General features: G+C 35.3%; 1 protein-coding gene across 2 annotated transcripts in view; it reads left to right on the top strand.

Moving 5' to 3' along the window:
• Positions 1-23608, top strand: part of PKN2 (protein kinase N2) — a 123600-nt gene that overhangs the window by 88366 nt on the left and 11626 nt on the right. For both annotated transcript variants that reach the window (XM_037136521.2, XM_037136523.2), the window contains exons 9-16: positions 12796-12939; positions 13244-13319; positions 13895-14069; positions 14291-14417; positions 14892-15022; positions 15106-15181; positions 15255-15346; positions 21967-22143. In XM_037136521.2, coding sequence (XP_036992416.1) covers positions 12796-12939; positions 13244-13319; positions 13895-14069; positions 14291-14417; positions 14892-15022; positions 15106-15181; positions 15255-15346; positions 21967-22143 — 998 coding nt within the window. The remainder of the gene's footprint in view (positions 1-12795; positions 12940-13243; positions 13320-13894; positions 14070-14290; positions 14418-14891; positions 15023-15105; positions 15182-15254; positions 15347-21966; positions 22144-23608) is intronic.

Here is a 23608-nt window from a genome sequence, read left to right on the forward strand (position 1 = left end):
ATAAGTGGAGAAATAGGAAGAAAGGACAGCGAGAAAGTAAGAGCCAATAAAAAGGTAGTAGGATTACCAGGCTGGAAGTAACTGAGGCCGAAGGACCAGTAGTTGTTGAGGTACTAGAGAGACTGAGCCAGAATGTCAGGTAGGGGTCATAGAGAAGGTTGTGAAACCACCCGCCGTCATGTCCTCATCTCTATTCCTGAAACATAAGCTGATACCTGAGAGTGTAATTGGTGTGCAGCAACATTGTGGACCCCAACTCGTGAAAAACTTCAGACATGGGAGAACACACTGTATGCTTTCATTTAACAGCCTGCTTCACAAAAAAAAAAAAAAAAAGGAAGTCCTCTCTCAGATAACTCACACTGGGGCATAAGAAGGTCAAGAAAGAGACCCAGGTTTTAGGGGAGAAGTGAAAGAGATACCTCATAGAAACCATGAAGTGAGAAAGATACTGTCTTCCCTATAAAATGAGAAAAATGTAAAGATGCAACATCTTAGTATAGAACAAGTCATAGGCTAAGAATTCAGAGACATTTTAATTCCCTCCATGCATGAGCTGACATTGAGCACATTGTTTAATCTGAGATGCTTTTAACTTATAACGGAGCTATAATTTATACTTTTTATGTCTCTTTTCCTGATTCCATATTCTACTGTCAACTGACATGTCACATCCTCCTTTGAGGCTATATGAGTCTTCTGAGACAGTAATTGTCTACTTTTTTTTCCTTATCTCGATTATTTCTTGACCACTCAGTACTCTGCAGTACTCCTTTTTTAAAGTCTATCTTATTGATTATGCTGTTACAGTTTTCCCAATTTTCTCCCCCTTAATCCCTCCTCTGCCCTATACCTCCCTGCCCTTCAGCATTCCCCCCTCAGTTCATGGCCATGGATTATACATATAAGATCTTTGAGTTCTCTGTTTCCTACACCATTTTTTATCTCTCCCCATCTATTTTATGCCTACTAATTATGCTTCTTCTTCCCTGTACCTTCCCCCCCCAATCCTTCCTTCCCCCTCCCCACTGAAATCTCTCCATGTGATGTCCATTTCTCTGATTCTGTTCCTGTTCTGGTTGTTTGCTTAGTTTTTGTTTTCATTATTTGTCTTTATTTTAGGTTCATTTGTTGATAGTTGTGAGTTTGTTGTCATTTTACTGTTCACATTTTTTATGTTCTTTTTCTTAGAAAAGTCCCTTTAACATTTCATATAATAAGGGCTTGGGCTTGGTGATGATGAACTCCTTTAACTTGACCTCATCTGAGAAGCACTTTATCTGCCCTTCCTTTCTAAATGAAAGCTTTGCTGGATAGAGCAATCTTGGATGCAGGTCTTTGGATTTCATGAGTTGGAATATTTCTTTCCAGCCCCTTCTTGACTGCATGGTTTCTTTTGAGAAATCAGCTGATAGCCTTATGGGTACTCTTTTTGTAAGGGAGTTTTCAATTTCTTGCCGTTGTTCTTCTCCTTCTAGCACCCCTAATAATGCAGATATTGGAATGTTTTGGGTTGTCCCAGAGGTTCCTAAGTCTCTCTTCATTTTTTTTGAATTCTTGTTTCTTCCTTTTCTTCTGGATGGATGTTTATTTCTTTCTTTTGTTCCAAATCGTTGCTCTGAGTCCTGGTTTTCTTCTGTCACTTTTGGTTCCTTGAATATTTTGCTTTATTTCACTTTGGGTATCCATCATTTGTTCTTTTATTTTTTGACCAAGCTCAGCCAGATCTGTGAACATTTTGATTACCAGGGCTTTAAGTTTTCCATCAGATGGGTTGGCGATCTCCTCATCACTTAGCTCTCTTTCTGAGGCTTTGCTCTGTTCTTTCATTTGGGAGGTATTTCCTTGTCTTGGTGCAGCTGATGGGGGCAGAGCCTTAGGTATTCACCAGGCATGGCAGCCCTCTGTGCTGTGCTGCAGCACTGCCTGTGGGGGAGGGGCTGGAGAGGGAACAGTGCAGCTGGCCTCCTTGGCTATGGCTCACTTTCCAGTAAACTCTCACGTGAGACTGGGAGTTTCTCCCACCTCAGCAACCACTGTAGTCCACAGTCAGCTCTGAGTCTGTTTTCTGTCCACCCAGCCCCACCCTCATGGTCCACCACCTTCCCGAGGTTTTTCTGAGCCAGCCTAGCCGGTGTCCTCTGCCGCCTCTCTGCAGTTTCTCTCAGCCGCCCCTGCCCTCAAGGTCCACAGCCTCGTCTTGGGTTCTTACCAGTCTGGTTGTTCTGTTTGACTGTTTCTTTAATTCCTTGGTTGTCAGAGCTCCATGCAGTTTGATTTTCTGGCACTTCAGGTTGTTAATGATTTTAGATTGGTTGTTACCCTTCTTTGGTTGTGCGAGGAAGCAAAGGGTTTCTACCAACACCTCCATGTTGGCTAGGACTCTGCAGTACTCCTTACAGACTTCAGTTGGTTTTTCACTCTAACATCTGCCATCATTATGGGGGATTAAAAAATATCTGTATATATAAACAACCTATTTAACCTGTTATTTCAAGTTTCTTTGAACACTTCAAACCCAATATACCTTTACTTTTTGTCATTGTAGGAAAGAATTGCTCTGAACTCTTAAATTCAATATGCCAAACTTTTACCAACTTTTATTTCCCTAAATAAGATAACTACACAAAGCACCTGGATTAATACCTTGTAGTGCACATGGTTATGTAGTAAATGATAACTCATGTTATTATTGATGTTCCTCTGGCTCTTTTACTTCATTACCACTAAGCTAGATATTTGATTAAATGTTTCCATTTCCTTGATCCTTTAAGAAGGGTCCATCACCCCTTACAAATTAGTTTTTACTCTGTTTACTGTAAAACCAGTATTACCAACAACCATTGTCTTACTGAACACGTAACATCTTTCGAACTTGTCTTTATACCACCCCTGCTGTGGAAACCCACAACAATAAATCACTTCTACCATCTGTATGATCTACTCTAATGTGCTGAATGCTGCTGATATGAATCACCTATTTCTATAAAGTTCAGTTTCTAACTTCAGCTGGGCTTATAAAAGTTGTCCTACTTTTCAGGGTTTTACCTTATTACCAGCAACTTTTCTTTCACCTGTCTGTTTAAGTAACTTCTACCCTACCTCAGACCCCTTGGCTTCTTTTTTTTTTTTTGTCATAATTCTGTTTTATTATATTTACATTTTTCTTTATATTATTTATTAATTTCATTTTTTATTTTTTTACAGTAAACTTTTGAGGAAGATATATTTATTGCCATTTTAAAGAAGCAGAAACCAAGGTTTTAAGAATTATAATTTGCAAAGTGCTCCCCCAGTATTTCCAGTGCATACCTAGCATCATACATAGTCACCGCAATATTATTGACTATACTATACTTTACATTCCCATGGCTGCTTTGTAACTGCCAATTTCCATTTAATCCTTTCACCTTTCACCCATTCCCCCAAAGACCCTCCTCTTTGGCAACAACAGGACTCTGTGTATGAGTCTGTTTCAGTTTTGTTTGTTCATACCCAGAGATGGAGTTGCTCAGACTTAGGCAGTTCCACTTTTAAGTTTTTGAGGAATTCCACACTATTTTCCACAGTGGCTCCACCAGTCTGCATTCCCACCAACAGTGCAAAAGGGTTCCCCTTTCTCCACATCCTCTCCAGCACTTGTTGTTTGTTTATTTACTGATGATAACCATTCTGACAGGTGTGAGGTGATACCTTGTTGTGGTTTTTATTTGCATTTTTCTGATGATTAGTGACCTTGAGCATCTTTTCATATGTCTATTGGCCATCAGTATGTCCTCTTTGGAGAAGTGTCCATTCACGTCCTCTGCCTGTTTTTTGATTGGTTGTCTTTATTTGTTTTTGGTGTTGAGTAGTATGAGTTCTTTATTAATTTTGGATATTAACCCTTTATTAAATGTGTCACTGAAGAATGTGTTTTCCCATTCAGTGGGTTGGTCTTTTGTTTTGTTGATGGTTTTCTTTATCGTGCAAAATCTTTTTACTTTGATGCAGACTCATTTGTTTATATTTTCTTTTGTTTCCCTGATCCGAGGAGATATGTCAGAAAAAAATATTGCTAATGGAAATGTCACAGATCTTACTGTGTTTTCTTCTAGGAGTTTTATGATTTCGGGTCTTATATTTAAGTCCTTAGTCCATTTTGATTTATCCTTGTGTATATGGTGTAAGAAAGTGTTTCAGTTTTTTGCAAGTACCTGTCCAGTTTTCCCAGCACCATTTATTGAATAGGCCATCTTTACCCCATTGTATGGGGTTTTTTCCTGGGCCCCCTATAGTGTTCCATCAATCTATATTTGTCTTTTTATGCCAGTACTGTGCTATTTTGATTACTATAGCCTTGTGGTACAGTTTGATATCATGTAACATGATACCTCTAACTGTTCTTCTTTCTCAACATTGCTGAGGCTATTCGGAGGTTTTTTTTTTTTTTTGTAGATTCATATAAATTTGGGGATTATTTGTTCTAGTTCTGTACATCATTGGTATTTTGATGAGGAATTGCATTGAATCTGTAGATTGCTTTCCGTATACTATGGACATTTTAATGATGTTAATTCTTCATGAACATAGTATATGCTTCCATTTATTTGTACCCTCTTTAGTTTCTTTCTTCAGCGTCTTACAATTTTCTTAGTGAGAGTATCCCATCTCCTTGGTTAAATTTATTCCTAGGAATTTTTTTTTTGATGCAATATAAATGGGATTGTTTGCTTACTTTCCCTTTCTGGTAGCTTATTGGTGTAAAAAATACCACTGATTTCTGAATATTAATTTTGTTATCTTGCTACTTTACTAAACTCATTTATCAGTTCTTATAGAGTTTGGTAGACTCTTAGGGTTCTCAACATAAAGTATTGTCATCTGCAAATAATTTGTGTTTCTTCTTCCTTTCCAATTTGGAGCTGTTTATTTCTTTTGGTCTGATTGCTATAGCTTGAATTTCATTACTGTGTTCAGTAAGACTGGTAAAAGTGAACATCCCTGTCTCATACCTGACCTTCAAGGAAACTTTTAGTTTTTCTCTATTGAGTACGATGTTGTCTGTGGGCTTGTCATATGTGGCTTTTACTATGTTGAGGCATGTTTTCTCTATTCCCGCTTTGCTGAGAGTTTTTAATCATAAATGAATGCTGGGCTTTGTTAAATGCTTTTTCTGCTTCTATTGATGTTATCATGTGGTTTTTATCCTTCAATTTGCTTATGTGGAGTATCACTGTGCACTGTGGTGTATCACTTTAATTGACTTGCAAGATTGTAGCAGTCTTGCATCCCATGGACAAATCCCACTCGATCATGTTGTATCATCTCTTTTCTGTATTTCTGAATTTAGTTTGCTTATACTTGTTGAGGATATTTACATCTATGTTCATCAGGAATATTGGCATACAGCTTTCTTTATTTGTCACGTCTTTATCTGATTTTGGAATCAGGATAATGCTGGCCTCATAAAATGAATGTGGGAGTCCTCATATATTTCTTAATAACATAAGAATAGATGTTTGTTCTTCAGGTGTATGGTGAAATTCACCTGTGAAGCCATCTAGTCCCTGACTTTTGTTTTCTAAGATTTTTTTGATTTACTGCTTTGATTTCATTAGTTGTGATCAGCTTGTTCAGCTTTTCTGTTTGTGATTTGGTTTTAGAACATTGTTTCTAGGAATTTATCTATTTCTCATAAATTGTCCAGTTTGTTGGGATACAGTTGTTCATAATATTTTTATAATTCTCTATTTCTGTGGTGTCAGTTGTTACTTCTTATTCATTTCCAGTTTTATTTGGGACCTCTCTCTTTCTGGATGAGTCTGGTTAATGGTTTATCAATCTCGTTTATCTTTTCAAAGAAAGAGTTCTTGTTTTCATTGGTCTTTTGTGTTTTTTCAGCTCTGTTTTATTTACTTCTGTTCTGATCTTTATTATTTCCTTCCTTCTACTCACTTTTGACTTTGTAATATTTTTTATTTTTTATTTTTTGGTTAGATTGTCTATTTGAGATTTTTCTTGCTTCTTGAGGTAGACCTGTGTAGCTGTAAATCTCCCTCTTAGGCCTGCTTTTGCTGTATCCCATAGATTTTTGTGTTGTTGAGTATTTATTTTCATTTGTCCAAGGTAATTTTTTATTTCTTTCTTGATTTCACTATTAACCCATTCACTGTTTAGTAACGTAGTATTTAGCCTCTATGTATTTGTTTCTTTTCCAAGCTTTTTTTTTTTTGGGGGGGGGGTTGGGGTTTGTTGTGGGTTTTTTTTGGTAATTTCTAGTTTCATACCATTGTGGTCAAAGATGCTCGATATGATTTCAGTCTTTTTTAATATATTAAGACTTGTTTTGCATCCTATCAGGTGGTTTGTCCTCAAAAATGCTCCGTTTGCACTTGAAAAGAGTGTACGCTCTAATGCATTGGAGTGAAATGCTCTGAAAATACCAATTAAATTAATTTAATAGTGTTTTGTTTAAAGCCACTTGCTTGTTTTTTTATTTTTATGTCCGAAAGAACTATCCATTGATGTCAGTGAAGTGTTAAAATCCCCTAGTATTACTGTCAATCTCTCACTTTGAGTCCATCAAGATTCACCTTTTACATTTACATGCTTTTATGTTGGGTACATGTGTGTTTACAGGGGCTGTTTTGTTTGTTGGGTTGATTTCTTTATCGTTATGTAATGTCCTTTTTTGTTTCTTATAGCCTTCGTTTTGAACTCTATTTTGTCTGGTACATGTATTGCTGCCCTCCCTGTTTAAAAAAAAATACCTTTGTGCGAAATATCTTGTTACATCCTTTTACTTTCAGTCTTTGTGTATCTTTTGTTCTGAGGTAGCTCTCTTTTAGAAAGCATGTCTACATGGGTCATTTTCTTATCCATTCAGCTACTCTGGGTCTTCTAATTGGAACATTTATGCCCTTTACCTTCAAAGTGATTATTGATAGGTATATATTAATTGGCCTTTTATTTTTATAACTGTGTTCCTCTTTTTCTTTTTTCCTTTCTTCTTAAAGAAGACCCTTTAATGTTTGTAATACTAGTTTTTTGGTAATGGATTTCTTTAGCTCTTCTTGTCTCAGATGCTCTTTATTTCATCTTCAGTATAAACGACAGCCTTGCTAGATAGAGTAGTCTTGGTTGTAAGTACTTCCTTTTCATATCTTTGAATATTTCATGCCAATTTGTTCTGACTTCCAAAGTTTCTATTGAGAAATCAGCTGTGACAGTGTTTATGGAGCATAGATAACTAACCACTTTTCTTTTGCTGCTTTTAAGAATCTCCCTTCGTCTTTATCATTTATTTTATTTGTCTTGGTGTGTGCCTCTTTGGGTTCATCTTATTTGGGACTCTGCTCTTCCTGGACTTTTATGTCTGTTTCCTTCACCAGGTCAGAGAAGTTTTCTGTCATTATTTCTCCAGGTAGAATCTTGATACCTTGCTCTCTCTCTTCTCCTTCTAGTTCCCCTATGATGCAGACGTTGTTATGCTTCATTGTGTCTCAGAGGTCCCTTAGACTATCATTATTTTTTAATTCTTTTTCCTTTTTGCTGCTCTGATTGGGTGTTTTCTGCTATGCTGTATTTCAAATGACTGATTGGATTCTTTGCTTCATCTAGCCTACTCTTGATTCCTTCTAGTGAATTCTTCATTTCTGACTGGTTCTTTTTTTTACAGTTTCTGTGTCCTTTTTATTATTTACTCTCACTTTGTTTAAGTTGCACCGGGTTCATCTATTTTCCTCCTGGTTCCCTGAGCGTCCTCATAATCAGTGTTTTGAACTCTGTATCTAGTAGCTGCTTACTTCCATTTCTTTTGGTTCTATTTTGAGGGATTTCTCCTGTTCTTTCCTTAGGGGCATGCTTCTCGTTTACCCATTTTGCCCATGAAACTTCTGCTGTAACAGATTCTGAACAAGCCACATTGCATATAATGTCTGATGCATTCCTGTCAGTAATTCTATGAGATCCGTCCAGGTATTATTACTGTTTTGGGATTGCTGACTTTAAGTAATTGTTTTCAGGCCAGAAACTTTGGTAATCAACACAAGTGTCTGACACCAAAGCCAAACCTGTCTGAATCCAAAGCCTATGTTCTTCATAATAATAGGTTAACTTGTCTCTTTATTTCCAATTTATCCTTCTGCTAGTGTAGATTTTCTTAAGTGCATATCATCATCATTATCATCATAGCTGACATTTATTAAGAAGTAGTTACTAACTAAAGATGTTTTACACAAAGGAAACCATCAACAAAACCGAAAGGCAACCTCCAGAATGGGAGAAAATATTTGTAAATTATCTGATAAGGGATTAATATTCAAAATAAATAAAGAGTTCACACAATTCTATAGCAAAAAGCAAACAATTCACAATTCAGTTAAAAATGGGCAGAGAAACTGACTAAATGTTTCTCTAAAGAGTGCATGTAGCCCTGCCTGGTGTGGCTCAGTGGATTGACTGCTGGCCTGCGAACTAAGGGGTCACCAGTTCAATTCTCAGGGCACATATCTGGGTTATGGGCCAGGCCCCCTGTGGGGGGCACGTGATACGCAACCACACACTGTTGTTTCTTTCCCTCTCTTTCTCCTTCCCTTCCCCTTGCTCTAAAAATAAATAAAATCTTTAAAAAAATAAAAGACTGCATCTGAATGACCAGCTGGTACATGAAAAGGTGTTTAACATTACTAATCATCTAAGAAATGCAAATCAAAACCACAATGAGATATCATATCACACCTATTAAAATGTCTACATCAAGCCCTGGCTGGTGTGGCTCAGTGGATTGAGTGCTGGCCTGCGAACCAAAGGGTTTCTGGTTTGACTCCCAGTCAGGGCACATGCCTGGGTTGCGGGCCAGGTCCCCAACAAGAGCCACATGAGAGGCAACCACACATTCATGTTTAAAAAGCAAAAAAAAAAAGCTACATAAGAAGATGAGATAAGCATAGACTAGGATGTGGGGAAAAAACCCTTGTGCACTACTGGTGATAATGCGAATCGATGCAGCCACCGTGAAAACCAGTGTAGAAGTTCCTCAAGAATTAAAAATACACTACCGAATGACCCAGCAATTTTACTCGTAGGTATATATCCAATGGAAATGAGAACGGATATTGAAGCAGTAGCTGCAGTCCCACATTCATTATAGAACGATTCACAATATCCAAAATACGTAAACAATCTTAGCGTCCATCAGCGGACGAGTAGATAAAGAAAGTGTTATATGTGTACATTTCTGTACACACACAAATACTCAGCTGTGAAAAATGAAAATGCTACCATCTGTAACAACATGGATGGGCCTTGAGGACTTTATGCTAAATAAGCCAGATCAATAAAGACAGATACTGCATGATAGCACTTTACATATAGAATCTAAAAGGAAACAAACAAGAAAGTAGAAAGTATTTACCAGGGCTTAGGAGGGTAAGGAGGAGTTGGTAAAAAGGTATAACTTTCAGCTATAGGATAAATAAGGTCTAAACGTATAATGTATAGCATGGTGACTCTAGTCGATAACAATGCATAAATGAAATTTGCTGAGACTAGAACTTAAGCGTTTTCATCAGATACGTATTTTTCTGTATATATAAAATATTTGAGGTGATGGATATGTTAATTAACTAGATGAGAGGGAGAGGAATCCTTCCAAAATGTATATATACATCAAATCATTGCAGTGTACCCTTTAAATATTTTTATTTCACTTTTATGTAACCTGCTACTTACTAGTGGGATATGTCAGATTGTTGTGTATGATACAGTTTTTCAAAGCTTGGAATCAAATTGGACATTGCACCCTTACCTCTTTTTTCTGTGGTAAAATCAATGGTTGAAACCCAATTTAGCAAAGATGAGATGTTATCAAAAGGAATGTGGTGCATTCTAATGTTGACTGTTTCTTAATGGTGTGCCATACATGTTACCATGTTTCCTTTGTAAAGTTAAAATATCCCCATTCTCCTGGAGTTTCTCAAGAACAATTTGGGAACTTCCATCTCCTTTGTGCTTCGGTTCTTTCTATACTAGGTATGTACTGTGTTTTTTAGATTGCAGCACATGTTTTAAGTGGTTGCTCTCTTTCTCCTACAGCATGTATGGCATCTTGATTAAATGTTTCTTGCCTTTTTATATTCACTTTTAGGCCTTGCAGAGGCTTCAGAAAAAACATTCAGATTTCTTAGGTCTACCAGAGTTTTCTCTTTGATTCTGTGTTCAAATTCATGGTGACAGAATGAAACACAAGTTGGCACAGTTTATCAGTACTTAGCTCATAGTACTCATCTATTTTGGTGATTTGTTACTCTTAGGGTTTGACATTACCTACAAACATGCTCTTGCTATATAAAAATTGACCTGCTTCTTCTGGAAAATTGCCAACAAACGAGCCATTACACTTACAGTTTAAATTCAATAGGTATTACTGGATTCTAGTTATATAGAAGATACTTGGCCATTTAGATGCTGTATCCATGCTTTATCCATCCAAATCACTGGATGTTAGGGTTTAAAATAGGAGTGAAATAAGCCAGGCGTTGAAAGACAAATACCATATGATCTCACCTTCAACAGGAAACTAAACAACAAAACAAACAAGCAAGCAAAATATAACCAAAGACACTGAAATAGAGAACAAGCTGATAGTGACCAGAAGGGAGAGGAGAGGGAATTTCAGGGGAAAAAAGGGAAGGATTTACAGGAACCTAGAGTGTGTGTGTGTGTGTGTGTGTGTGTGTGTGTGTGTGTGTGTGTGTGTGCGTGCGCGCGCGCGCGCATATATATATATGCACATATAAAGGACACATGGACAAAAACAAAGGGGGGTGGGAATGGGAAGGAGGTGGGGAGCACTGAGGGGTTGGGCTGGGATGGGAGTAGAAGACAAAGCTGTACTTGAACAACAATTTAAAAAATAAAGTAGGATTGGGGTTTCATGAAACAGTGTTATCATTACTAACATAAAATATCTTACTCTGTTCTAGATCACAGCTATCACCTCCTTAAATTGTGTAGGGAACAACGCAAAATTGTTTAACAAAATTTGAAAAGCTTTATACCTAAAACTTCATTATAAAACTTCAAGAAAACTAGCCTAAGGTTTTCAGATGCCCTTTTATCCCAAATTTCAGATTTTTCTAACATACTTCAGTTTGAAACAATATAGAGGAAGTAGAGAAATGAGTCAACACGTGAGTTTTACCAGAGTGGCTAGAATAAATGCAGAAGAGGTGATTGGACCTCCTGTCTGTCATGCAGAGAAAGATACAATGTTATTTTAGCAGTGCAAAGTACAAGAACTTTTAGCAGGTATTGATTCCACCCACATCTATATCCCTGGCATCCACTTTCTCTGTAACAAGTCTTCTTCCTCTAGTCTAAAACAATATAAGCTAAATTAGCAGTTCCTGGTTTAAGTATTTATTCCATTTATTTCCCAAAATAACTTTCCAAAATAGTTAAACATTTAACTTGAATAGAGTTTTATAGTACTCACATTCACCCCTTTTATATACCATTTGCTGATCTTAAAATAATTATACTCATGCTTCCCCTTTTGTGACAAGTATTCTTTCCCATAGTGATATGCATCAGAGAAGAGAAATGAGGTGGAGGCCCTGGGCTCATATATTCACTACCATAAGTGTCTTTCTAGTCCTTTTCCTGACTGACTACGAGACCCTCTAGCGCATTGTGTTCTGAATCTTTTTTTTTCATGATCTCTTTTATAACTGTTTCCTGTGTTCATTTGTATCAACTAGTTAAGACAAAAGATTTTTTATTAAGTGTACTAAGAGCTTATATAAGGTATATAAGTTCATAAATTTAAAGTTGTGATTTGAAAGAAGTAACATATTTACTGCACCTAAAGGGAAACAGCCTCTTGTGGGTGGTGTGCAAAATTGTGAAAAACAAAGTAAGTGTGGTACTTTATAATTCAAATGTATGTAGATTACAACACATATATATAGAGAGAGAGGTCAGTTTATGGCTTATACCCCTTCCCCCATTTATAAACTGTATTTTTCTAGTGAATTTAATAATTGATTATTAAAACTTTAAACACATTTTTCTATTTAAACATTATTTTCAATGACTACAGAGTATTCCCCCATATGAATATGGTATAATAACTTACCCCTGGTTCTTGGATATTCAAGTTCTTGCTTTATGCTATTTTTTTATTGTAATAAATGAACACCTTTTACATAAACCTTAATATGAATTTCCCTTTTTCTCCCTACCTAAAGGCCCCTGCTATCACAGGCCCTATAACCTAATGGTATTTTTTTTAACTTTAAGGGACCTAATGTTCTTAAAGTGTTTATTAGCACAGTGTATAGCACACTGTAAGTACAAAATAAATACTGTTGACAGTCTTTCCCTGACTCAACATTGAGACAAGGAAATAAGGTTTGAAATGATTCTTTCAGGTATGCACTGAGGTCTTTTAGTAATATCACAGCAAGGGACACCAAATGAAGGAGGAAAATCTGAAAGGTTACAGCTGTAAGGTAGAAAGAGTTTCTTTAGTCATTTATTTGTATTGGCCGTTTCCAGTTGTATATTCTTTATATAAAAGAAATAGCTGGAGACTGTTGGGATATAAATTTCTTCCTTTGAGTACAAATGTACACATTTGTTAAAGTAATAAATATAAGAAATGTTGAAAAGCACTCTTTAAAATAGTGTGATCATTGTGTGCTGTTATCTTTGTATATTGCATTTGTATTTTATATTTTTGTGATACTTCATTTCACCTATGTTTCCAATGATGTCTTCTCTGTTTTATTTTTTTTTAAATCATCCTAGTCACGTGAACTGGAAATTTCAGTTTATTGGCGTGATTGGCGATCTCTGTGTGCTGTAAAATTTCTGAGGTTAGAAGATTTTTTAGACAACCAGCGGCATGGCATGTGTCTCTATTTGGAACCACAGGGTACTTTATTTGCAGAGGTAATAAATGTATTTTATTAAATGTGCTTAAGTACAGTTGAAATATGTATCTAGGCAGCATGATGTAGAAGTGGAAAGGGCATTAGGGTGAACAAGAGACAACTTGAACTTTTGGCTCAACTCTGCCCCTGAAAAGGTATTCGAGACAAATAATTTATCCTCTCCAGGTCTGTTTTCTCAGAGGGGGTTAGACTATATTATATCTGAAATTCTCTTAAGTTTTCAAAACTTAAAAGTGTAGTGAATTTCATAAACCATAAATCCAGTGCTTTATTCGTATCCACTTCAATTTTCTTCACTGCAGGTTACCTTTTTTAATCCAGTCATTGAAAGACGACCAAAACTCCAACGACAAAAGAAAATTTTTTCAAAACAACAAGGTAATTACTAAGAAATCAAATACTAAGTGTTTTGGTGTTTTTCAAATATAGAAAAATCTACATACTATTTTTAAAGTGACATCTAGCTCTGCTTTTTAAAATTTATTCATTTATTTCTGACTTTTTATTAAGGAACGTTTCAAACATGTTCATAAGTAGAGAGGCCAGCACAATGTCCCATCACTCAGCTTCAGCAGTAGCCAACTCCTGGCCGATTCCGTTTCATCCACATCGCATTCTCTCACTACTTCCTCCGATTATTTGGAGCAAATGCACACATCATATCGATTTGTACTTAACTGTTACAGTTAGTATCTAGGAAAGATAAAGAGTTCCTTTTTAAACCTTAACTACATATCATTACTAGATCTTTTAAGAAATTTCAACTTACTTATTTTTAAAACTTTTGCAGCTGTTTTGTGCTAGCCTTTATAACAAATAGTTAACTATTTTTTAAATGACAGATTTTGTTTATTCTTCATGAATTATAAAAATGAATATGAATTTTTTAATTATAGCTTTTGGTAATACTAAAAAATTTCTTGTTCTGTTTTCTCTTTTCTCAATATCCACAGGCAAAACATTTCTCAGAGCCCCTCAAATGAATATTAATATTGCTACCTGGGGAAGGCTGGTGAGAAGAGCTATTCCTACAGTAAATCATTCTGGCACCTTCAGTCCTCAAGCACCTGTGCCTCCTACAGTGCCAGTGGTTGATGTACGCATCCCTGAACTAGCACCTCCAACTAGGTGTGTGCTAAGGTTTTTGAACATTGCTTTTATAAAGTAATTTTTGTGACATTTGTATCTGTTGATTACAGTGGGCCTAAAAAATCTCATTTTTTCCAAATAGCATTTTGAAATCAGTGTTCTTACTTTTAAAAATTAAAATTGTTTGCTTTAATGGTAAAGCTGTTTAAAATATATTTTTTTGATAACTGTTTTTGGTGAATTATTTTATCTTTTATAAGTGATTCTACAGTAACCAAATTGGACTTTGATCTTGAACCTGAACCTCCTCCCGCCCCACCACGTGATTCTTCTCTTGGAGAAATAGATGAATCTGATGAGTTAAGAGATGTGGATACACCAGGACAGGTAAGGCATTTTAAATGTTGTATTTTCAGCCTGTGAATTACCAGCAAAAGCATCATAGTGAATGAGGTGTACATTTCAGTTATTTAAAAGTTATGTGTGTTTTGTGTCCTTGTGAGTGAAACATAAAAACCTCTGGATGCTCATGGGCTAATACAGATAGAATAGGCTGCTGGAGCTGCTAGGAGGAAAGTGGGAGCGTGGTTGACGTTAGATGGCAGCTGCCTGAAACACTTCATCTTCTGGCTTAGTTAGCATGATTTCTGAATGTGCATTGAAGATGACAACAATACGTGAGTTTTTCACATATTTTAGAAAAGTGCAATATAGAATTGTCTTTGAATGAATATGCAATATCTGAATTTTATCTTCCTCACTAATATTTATATTGACTTTTTACATTTTTACTTGGTCTTTAACAAATAAGTTATTTTCTTGAATATTTATATGATTTCATGAGTACTTCATATTTTACAGGATTCAGAAACTGTTTTTGATATTGAAGATGACAGAAATAGTATACTTCCAAAATCTCAATCTGAATATGAACCTGATATTTCTCAGTCAGGCCTAGAATATAGTGGTATCCGAGAACTTGAGGATAGAAGGTAAAGAATATGTATACATCTTTGCTACTACATTTTTGGCCTTATGCTTGTGCCTTACTTTTAATTGACATTACTGTTTTCAGATCTCAACAGATGTTTCAGTTTAATCTACAGGACTTCAGATGTTGTGCTGTCTTGGGTAGAGGACACTTTGGAAAGGTAATTTCTTACATTTTCTTGGAGTATCTACCAAAGTAATAAACGGGAAATAATTATTTCAACTTCATTTTAGGTGCTTCTGGCTGAATATAAACACACAAATGAAATGTTTGCTATAAAAGCCTTAAAGAAAGGAGACATTGTAGCTCGAGACGAAGTAGACAGGTAAGTGTTTTAAAATAAAATTGCTTATTTTTATGAAGTTGTGGCTTAATAGCATGAAAATTCATGTGTATATACAACAGCAAAACTATCTGTTTTTGTAATACTATGTGAGGAAATTAAATAAGTTAATGTATCTATACTGACGTAAGATAGACAATAATTAAATACTGTTTTTCTTTGCAGCCAACTCCTCCTGTCCCTCCTTATGACAATTTACTGGTTAGGGGACACCAAGGAAAGATGATGAAATTTTTAAACTAATTCTGTTAAGTTTTTTTATGATTGGGAATATTAAAGTGTTTATATAGCATAGGAAGTGTTAGTCTTCTATGGTTGAGTGAGGCTATTTCCCATATTGTAAGTCATAAAATGTCAGTATAGATAATCTTCAGTTAACTGAATGGTTAATATATCCTACTTTTAAAAATGCACCTCTATTTTTTCCTCTATTTTTTAAATGATATTGGTGACCATACTATCTTATCTTCCTGGGTTTGATAACTGTAAATTGATATGTGTACATCTATGTGTACAGTTATTAAAATCCAAGGACTTCAGGAGTAATATTGTAATTAGGTCACAGAATAGTATTTTTAAATATATTTTATTAATTATGATATTACAGTCATCCCATTTTCCCCCCTTTACTCCCTTCCACCCTGAACCCCCCTCCCACCCACATTTCCCACCTTTAGTTCATGTCCATGTGTTATAAGTTCTTCAGCTTCTACATTTTCCATACTATTCTTACCTTCCCCGTCTATTTTCTACCTATCATCTATGCTACTTATTCTCTGTACCTTTTCCCCCTCTCTCCTCCTCCCACTCCCCTGTTCCATGTGATCTCTATTTCTGTGGTTCTGTTCCTATTCTAGTTGTTTGCTTAGTTTGTTTTTCTTTTTGTTTTAGGTGTGGTTATTAATAATTGTGAGTATGCTATCATTTTACTGTACATATTTTTAATCTTTTTTTAGTAGATAAATCCCTTTAACATTTCATATTATAAGGGCTTGGTGATGATGAACTCCTTCAACTTGACCTTATCTAGGAAGCACTTTATTTGCCTTCCCATTCTAAATGAAAGCTTTGCTGGATAGAGCAATCTTGGATGTAGGTCCTGGCCTTTCATGACTTGGAATACTTCTGTCCAGCCACTTCTTGCCTGTAAGGTCTCTTTTGAGAAATCAACTGACAGTCTGATGGGAACTCCTGTGTAGATAACTGCCTCCTTTTCCCTTGCTGCTTCTAGAATTCTCTCCTTCATTTGAATCTTGGGTAATGTAATTATAATGTGCCTTGGTGTGTTCCTCCTTGGGTCCAACTTTTTGGGGACTCTCTGGACTTCCTGGAAGTCTATTTCCTTTGCCAGATTAGGGAAGTCCTCATTTATTAGTTTGTTCAAATAAATTTTCCACTTGTTGCTCTTTCTCTTCCCCTTCTGGTACCCCTATAATTCGGATGTTGGAACATTTAAAGATGTCCTGGAGGTTCCTAAGCCTCTCCTCATTTTCTTGAATTCTTGTTTCTTTATTATTTTCTGATTGGATGTTTTCTTTCTTCCTTCTGGTCTACACTTTTGATTTGAGTCCCAGTTTCCTTTCCATCATTATTGATTTCCTGTACATTTTCCTTCATTTCACTCAGCATAGCCTTCATTTTTTCATCTACTTTGTGACCAAATTCAACCAATTCTGTGAGCATCCTGATTACCAGTGTTTTGAACTGTACATCTGATGGCTACTTCTCCATCACTTAGTTGTATTATTTCTGGAGCTTTGATCTGTTCTTTCCTTTGGGCCTTTTTTTTTCTTGTCTTGATGTGCCTGTTATGTAGTGAGGGGTGGAGCCCTTAGGTGTTCACCAGGGCAGGGCAACCTACGTCCCTGAGTTGTGAAACTGTATGAGGGAGAGGGGTTCAAGAGGGAACAGTGGTGCTTGCTCCACTCTCTGTCAGATTTCAGTCACTTCCCCTGCAAACCACAATCAAATTGGGCCCTTCTGGTGCTGATTCTTGTGTGGGTGAGTTTGTGTACATTCTAGGAGGACCCAGTGGGTCTCTTTAATGAACTTTTGTGTGAGGCTGGGAGTTTCTCCTGCTGCGGCCTCCAGGTGTTTTCAGTCAGTGGTTTGAGGCTTTATTTCCCTGCGCTCTATCCCTGTCCCCCTTTTTTCCCCTGCCTGGTTTATCTGTATGTGAATGTGGGACCGCCCATCTGCTGGCCACTGCCTTGCTGGCCAGCTGCAGCCAAGTGCCCTGCTCCACAATCCACTGCTAGCCACCGCCTTGCCACAAGTCCTCTTCACCCTGGCTGCCTGTCTCTGCCCCTCCTACTGGTCTGGATGAATGTGTCTTCTTTAACTCCTTGGTTGTCGGACTTCCATACAGTTTGATTTTCTGGCAGTTCTGGTTGTTTTTTGTTTTTAAATTTGTTGTCCTTTCGGTTGTGTGAGGAGGCACAGTATGTCTACCTATGCCTCCATCTTGGCAGGAAGTGAGAATGGTATATTTTTTAAAGACTGCCTCAAATAGGGCGATTAAATATGGAAAAATAGTATAACAAATAGAAAATTTGTATAACAATTCTATTATACAAATAGAATTGTATAACAAATAGAATTTGTTACAAAAGAGGCTTTCATTTGATATGTAGAGTAGTATTTTTCTTTTTTTATTTATTTTTTCTATTAGAAGTAGTATTTTTCTTAAATCACTAGTAAGCATAAGTTAATATGAATGGAAGACAGCCCTGTATAATAAAAAGAGCCTGGGACTGAGTGAGAAGACTGACTTACCTAGTTCTGATTGTTTCTCCTTAAGTAATGATTTGACCACAAGGCCATTAATTGAGTATCTTTGAGCTTCAGTTAATCCACATATTTAAAAAATGAAGTTTTTGGTAATACTTGCCCTACTGAATTGTATTAAGTGCCATATAGATGTACCAAATTGGAGGTTTTTTCCCTATGAAATGGGAAGTTCTCAGAATTAGGATAGAGCCTAAAAGATGAGGATTTCCTTTTTATACAATTTTTTTTCTTTTTAGATTTGTCTATTTATTTTTTACCTCATATTACTCAATGATGTCAAAGTAAACTTTCTGGATCGCTAAAATTACTCAGAAAGGATTTTGCTGAGTATTTGTGAACTATTCTGAACATCATATTACACGCTTAGAAATCTGAATCTGTGTGTATGTGTTTTGTCCTCACCTGAGAACATCCTGATGGATTGTTTTTTTAAGAGAGAGGGGAAAGGAGGTGGTGGGGGGAGGGAAACATCGACTGGTTGCCTCTTGTTCCTCGACTAGAGCCCAAACCCACACAGCCCGGGCATGTCCATTGACTGGGAATAGATAATGCTACCTTTCAGTTCACAGGAGCGTACTCCAGCCAACTGAGCCACACCGGCCAGGGCTAGAACTATATTTTTATGTTATGTAAGTAATTGGTTAAAGCAAACCTTTAATTGTCAGATTGTTTATAATTGCAGTAATAATAGAGTCAATATTTCTTTTTTCTGGAAGAATGTTTGTTTTGTTTCAGATCTATAAAGAGTAAATTCATGTTTCCTCAAATAATAGGAAATTGGTATGACCTCTTTTAAATCTGTTGGCTTACATAGGTTTATGTAGCTTTCTGCTGTATTGTAAACTATTGAGCCAGGTCTCTATAAGAAAAACCTTTCAAATTAAATCAAAAAAAGGATAATATTAATACGGCTATTAAAAAAGAATGTCCATGTCAGAGAATGGAGCTTTAGTCGGAACCCAAGCCGTTATCCCTACAGAAGATTAATTCAGCCCTGGTAAAAAGTTGATGAGTGATCCTTTTCATCTAACTTTAGTTATAAACTCACATATTCAGTAGCGTGGAAGTAAAATAATCTTCAATAGAACTGGTACAAAAACAAATGGAAAATTTGGAATGAGAAATAAAACTCATTATTAGAGAAATTTGAGGAAAGCAGCAAAAAAAGAGCAGTTAGAGGAAGTCAAGGAAAAAATAATTTAGAAAATAAATAGAACAGCATTATTTTTAAAGTAATATATATTACTTGCAAGTCTGAATAATAAACAACTTACACTGGTGAAAACCAAGCAGAATCCTTTATGTTCACTTTCTAAATTATCTTTCTTTAGTCCGGATTTTACTGTTTTACTTAGGAAACTGACTTACGGAGAAAAATTCCAAATTAACTTCCTTTTAAATGAAAACAAAATATGGACTAACTCCAAAATTATTCAGTTCGTGTTCAAAGGTCACGTTTTCTACCTACCATTAGTACAACGTCCTCTCTGGAGTCCCATCCTCCCCCAGTCCAGAATAAGAAGGTTAAATTTATGTGATTATAATGCTTCCTTTCTCAGACTCCTTTTGTTACTGGTTCCTATCAGTTCCTATTTCAGGACAACAGTGTTGCAGATGTACAATAAAAACACCGCTAACCATATTATGTACAAATATAGGGTTAAATCCTAAGACCTTAGCCTTATTAATTATGTAGTTTTTCACTAACCAAAATATTTATACAAGTTTTAAAGTTTTTTGGCATATCTAATAATGTACTGAACTCTGAAGAAAGTTGCACAAAAAAAGTGTTAGAATGGAATGTTAATCAGGGAGAGAAAACATAAATATACTACTTATGTTAATAAAAGAGGTTACATACATGTTTAAGTTTAAAATAAATGAGACAGATAATAGCAGTCCATAGAAAGAGAATATCATGGTGTACCAATGGATTTAGGGTAAGACCTTGTTAAGGAGATTGGATTTTTGCTGTTATTGTCACAGTTTGGGTCTAAAGGGGACCTTTCTCCTTGATCTAATAGTTCTCATCAAAGAATTCCTAAGAGTGGCATTAAAACTATTTTAAGGGCCATTTAGATCATTGACTGTTGATCTTTTATACCATTTATGTGTTCAACACAGACCTAAAACCTATAGTGTATTAGTAATATGCCCATAAATATAAACCCAAAGACAATGAAGAGACCGTATTTGTCTTCTACTTGAGCCAAAATATATTACCAGTTTATTTCATCTGAATATCTATATTACCCAAATTTTAGACTGACTTAGTAAATCAATTCTAAAATCCATCATCTAGATCTTGCCCAATTGAGCATTATTTTCCAGTGAACTTAAATGGTGGTAAAAATTAAAGCTATTAACTTTCTTTTTGATTTTGTATGAATTTACTTCTAATAATGACTTAATTTGTAGTAACATTTAGAAGCCTTGCCAAGTATACGTAGACATAAGCCTAAAGTTTTAAGAACAATTGCAGTGAATAGAGCTTTCTGTTTCTGAATATGTATAAAATATTGAACAGATTGTATAAAATCAGAGGGTAAAAGTTCATGTTGACTATGACCATAATAAATGGAGTGTAAACACTATTACATAGTAGCTGCATTTACTATCAATATGTAAAACTGAACGGCTGTTTTAGTTCATAATCCAGACAATGGCTATATTATCATAGCATTGAAAATTATATGTTCCTTCCACAAACAGGGAAACTGTCAAATATCTTCAAAATTCTATTTAATTTTTTAACTCGTACCAATGTAATTTGGATACTCAAAATAAAATTACCTTTTTAAAATTAACTTTCCTAAAGGACATAAAAGAAAGAAAGGATTCATCTACTTCCCTCTAATTAGAGGATTTTAGTTTGGCATTTTTAAATAAACAACAAAATTTAAGCAGTTTCTTAAGTTTGAAAAACATTAATAATGCTTTTAAATATTAATGTCAACTTTTGGTTCTAGTCTCAAGAACAAAACAGTACCTGTTTCGTATTAGAAATATAAATATAATCTAATTGTTAATAAAATACATCTTTTGGAATCTTTATTTTGATCAAGGGCTTAATATAAGTTAATTTCAGAGAGAAGAGGATTGATTTTTTTGCTATCAATTTTTGCCTTTTTAGGCAAAATTAATGTTCCAGAGTCAATAGTTTTGAACACTGTTCTTCCTAGCAGCTTGTAAAAGTCCTTACAAGAACAACCTGTGATTGCTGTGGACGTCCAAGGAAATCGTGGTGCTCTCAAGGAACTTCTTGAAGCATGTTACAGAATTCTTCTTGTAGCCTCTTTGTTTTCCAATCAGCCTTCTAAATTAACTTTATACAGCAAATCTTTACGTAATATATCATATGATAACATTTGAATACTGTAGCTTATGAATTTAAAACACTGTCATTGAAATTACCTTGGTCACAAACTATATTTTAAAATTATGCTGTAGGTTGCTAAATTCTGACCAGTTCCTGATAATTTTTACAATTTACCCTAATTAAGCCTTTTTATTAACTATAACTGCATAGCTCTATGTGTGGTGCTCTGATACTCAGTGGGAATTCTTCCATTTTTGTCATGCTAAACATATATTTTAGTGTGCATTAATAATTTTAATTCATTATATATGTCAAATAGACCAAATTTTTCAAAGTATTGGAGCAAAACAAAAATGCATGTTATGGTTTTAAAGTTATTATAGTTAAGAACTTTGCTTATTTTAGAGTTTTGTAATTTTTAAAGAATGTTGTTTCCAACTAGAACTTAAAGAAGGGGAAAAACGTATTGATTTTTAAATGTTTTCTCTTACAGCCTGATGTGTGAAAAAAGAATTTTTGAAACTGTGAATAGTGTAAGACATCCATTTTTGGTGAACCTCTTTGCCTGTTTCCAAACCAAAGAGCACGTTTGCTTTGTAATGGAATATGCTGCTGGCGGGGACCTGATGATGCACATTCACACTGATGTCTTTGCTGAGCCAAGAGCTGTGTGAGTATGCTTCAGACGTGTCTCTGGATGTTTTGTGACCCTTTTTTTTTTCTGGGAAGGAATAACGCTCTCTGAATTATTTGTTTTCCACAAATGGAAAAATAGATCTCTACAAAGACTATTACAACTCCTTACTTACCTTTTGTCATATATAAATGTATCTGTTTTACTCCACTGTCCATGTTGAAAACTTCATACATTATCCTAAATCATGTTTGATAATTCAGATAACAAAATTTAGGTTCCTTTTAGCAGAATTTCTTCTTTTACTTTTTCTCCCTTGGGAATGCCATCTAGGACCATGGCTTTAAATACCAACTATACTCAAAGTACATTGTTAAGTGAAAGGAGAAAGTGTAGAACAGTCTGTTTCATATGATGTCTGAAATATTCGTATTTGCATTTTATAGGGTAATTTTAAAGTACTGGTATATTAAGCATTTGTATGTTTACAATATCTATGACAGTATAAAAGAAACTAGTATATGTATTGCTTCCAATGAAAGACATAGAAAGCAGACTTCATTTGAATTGTTTTTGTAGTTTTTGAATTTGATATTATGTGAAGGTTTTGCTTATTCAAATGCATATTTATAAAACATGCGTATATTTATAAAACATGCATATATTTATAAAAATAAATAATAACAAACACTTGAGATTAAATACATGTATATATTTTCCCCTATTATTATCACAGTTTATAGTTCTTAAGTGGAGAAGCTAGGATTTGAACCTAGGAAAGTATTCTTACATAGCTACACTCTATATGCTGGTATTCACCAAATTTATTATTTCCAGCCTTAACCTCTTCCCTATACTTCCAGTTCTAATAGCATTCACTTGACAACTTGACTTTTCTCTTTGTATGGTTAATATTATTTCTCATTTAACTTCTCAAACTAAACTGATTTTCCTCATTTTCCCCTGACCTCACGTATCATGAAAATTCTCCCAAATTGTAGTTCCATTTTTATAAAAGTAAGTAAACATAAAACACAGCCATATTTTCTACATGTGCATCTAAATGTATTTTAAAACTTCGAAGAACATTCACCAAACTGACGAGAATAGTTATTGCTGTGGATGATAGTGGTGTCGGTGTGGGATGGTAGATGGATAAATGAAATATTGTGTTTTAGGGCTGGGGTGTTATGGGTATTTGATAGAGAAAATATCCACATATTACTTGTATAATTAAGAGTTGGTTCTCCTAAGTGTCTCCTAATAAGCTATTCTACACTGAAGATAGATCTACATTTTTAAATTTACCCATTTACTTATAACCTACCTGCTCATTCAGTACACCTACCACTACCTGGTATCAGGCATTTTGCTAGACATTTAAGTGTGAACGATGAAACACACACATGGTTCTGTTCCTCAAGAGTTAATATTCTAGCTGGGGGAAGGTTTTTGTAAGATGCAAACCCATCCATTACTAGACCTCTTCACCTACCCCAAG

The sequence above is a fragment of the Artibeus jamaicensis genome, unplaced genomic scaffold (genome assembly GCF_021234435.1).
Source record: "Artibeus jamaicensis isolate MK-2021 breed Jamaican fruit bat unplaced genomic scaffold, CSHL_Jam_final scaffold_1019, whole genome shotgun sequence".
Lineage (NCBI taxonomy): Eukaryota > Metazoa > Chordata > Mammalia > Chiroptera > Phyllostomidae > Artibeus > Artibeus jamaicensis.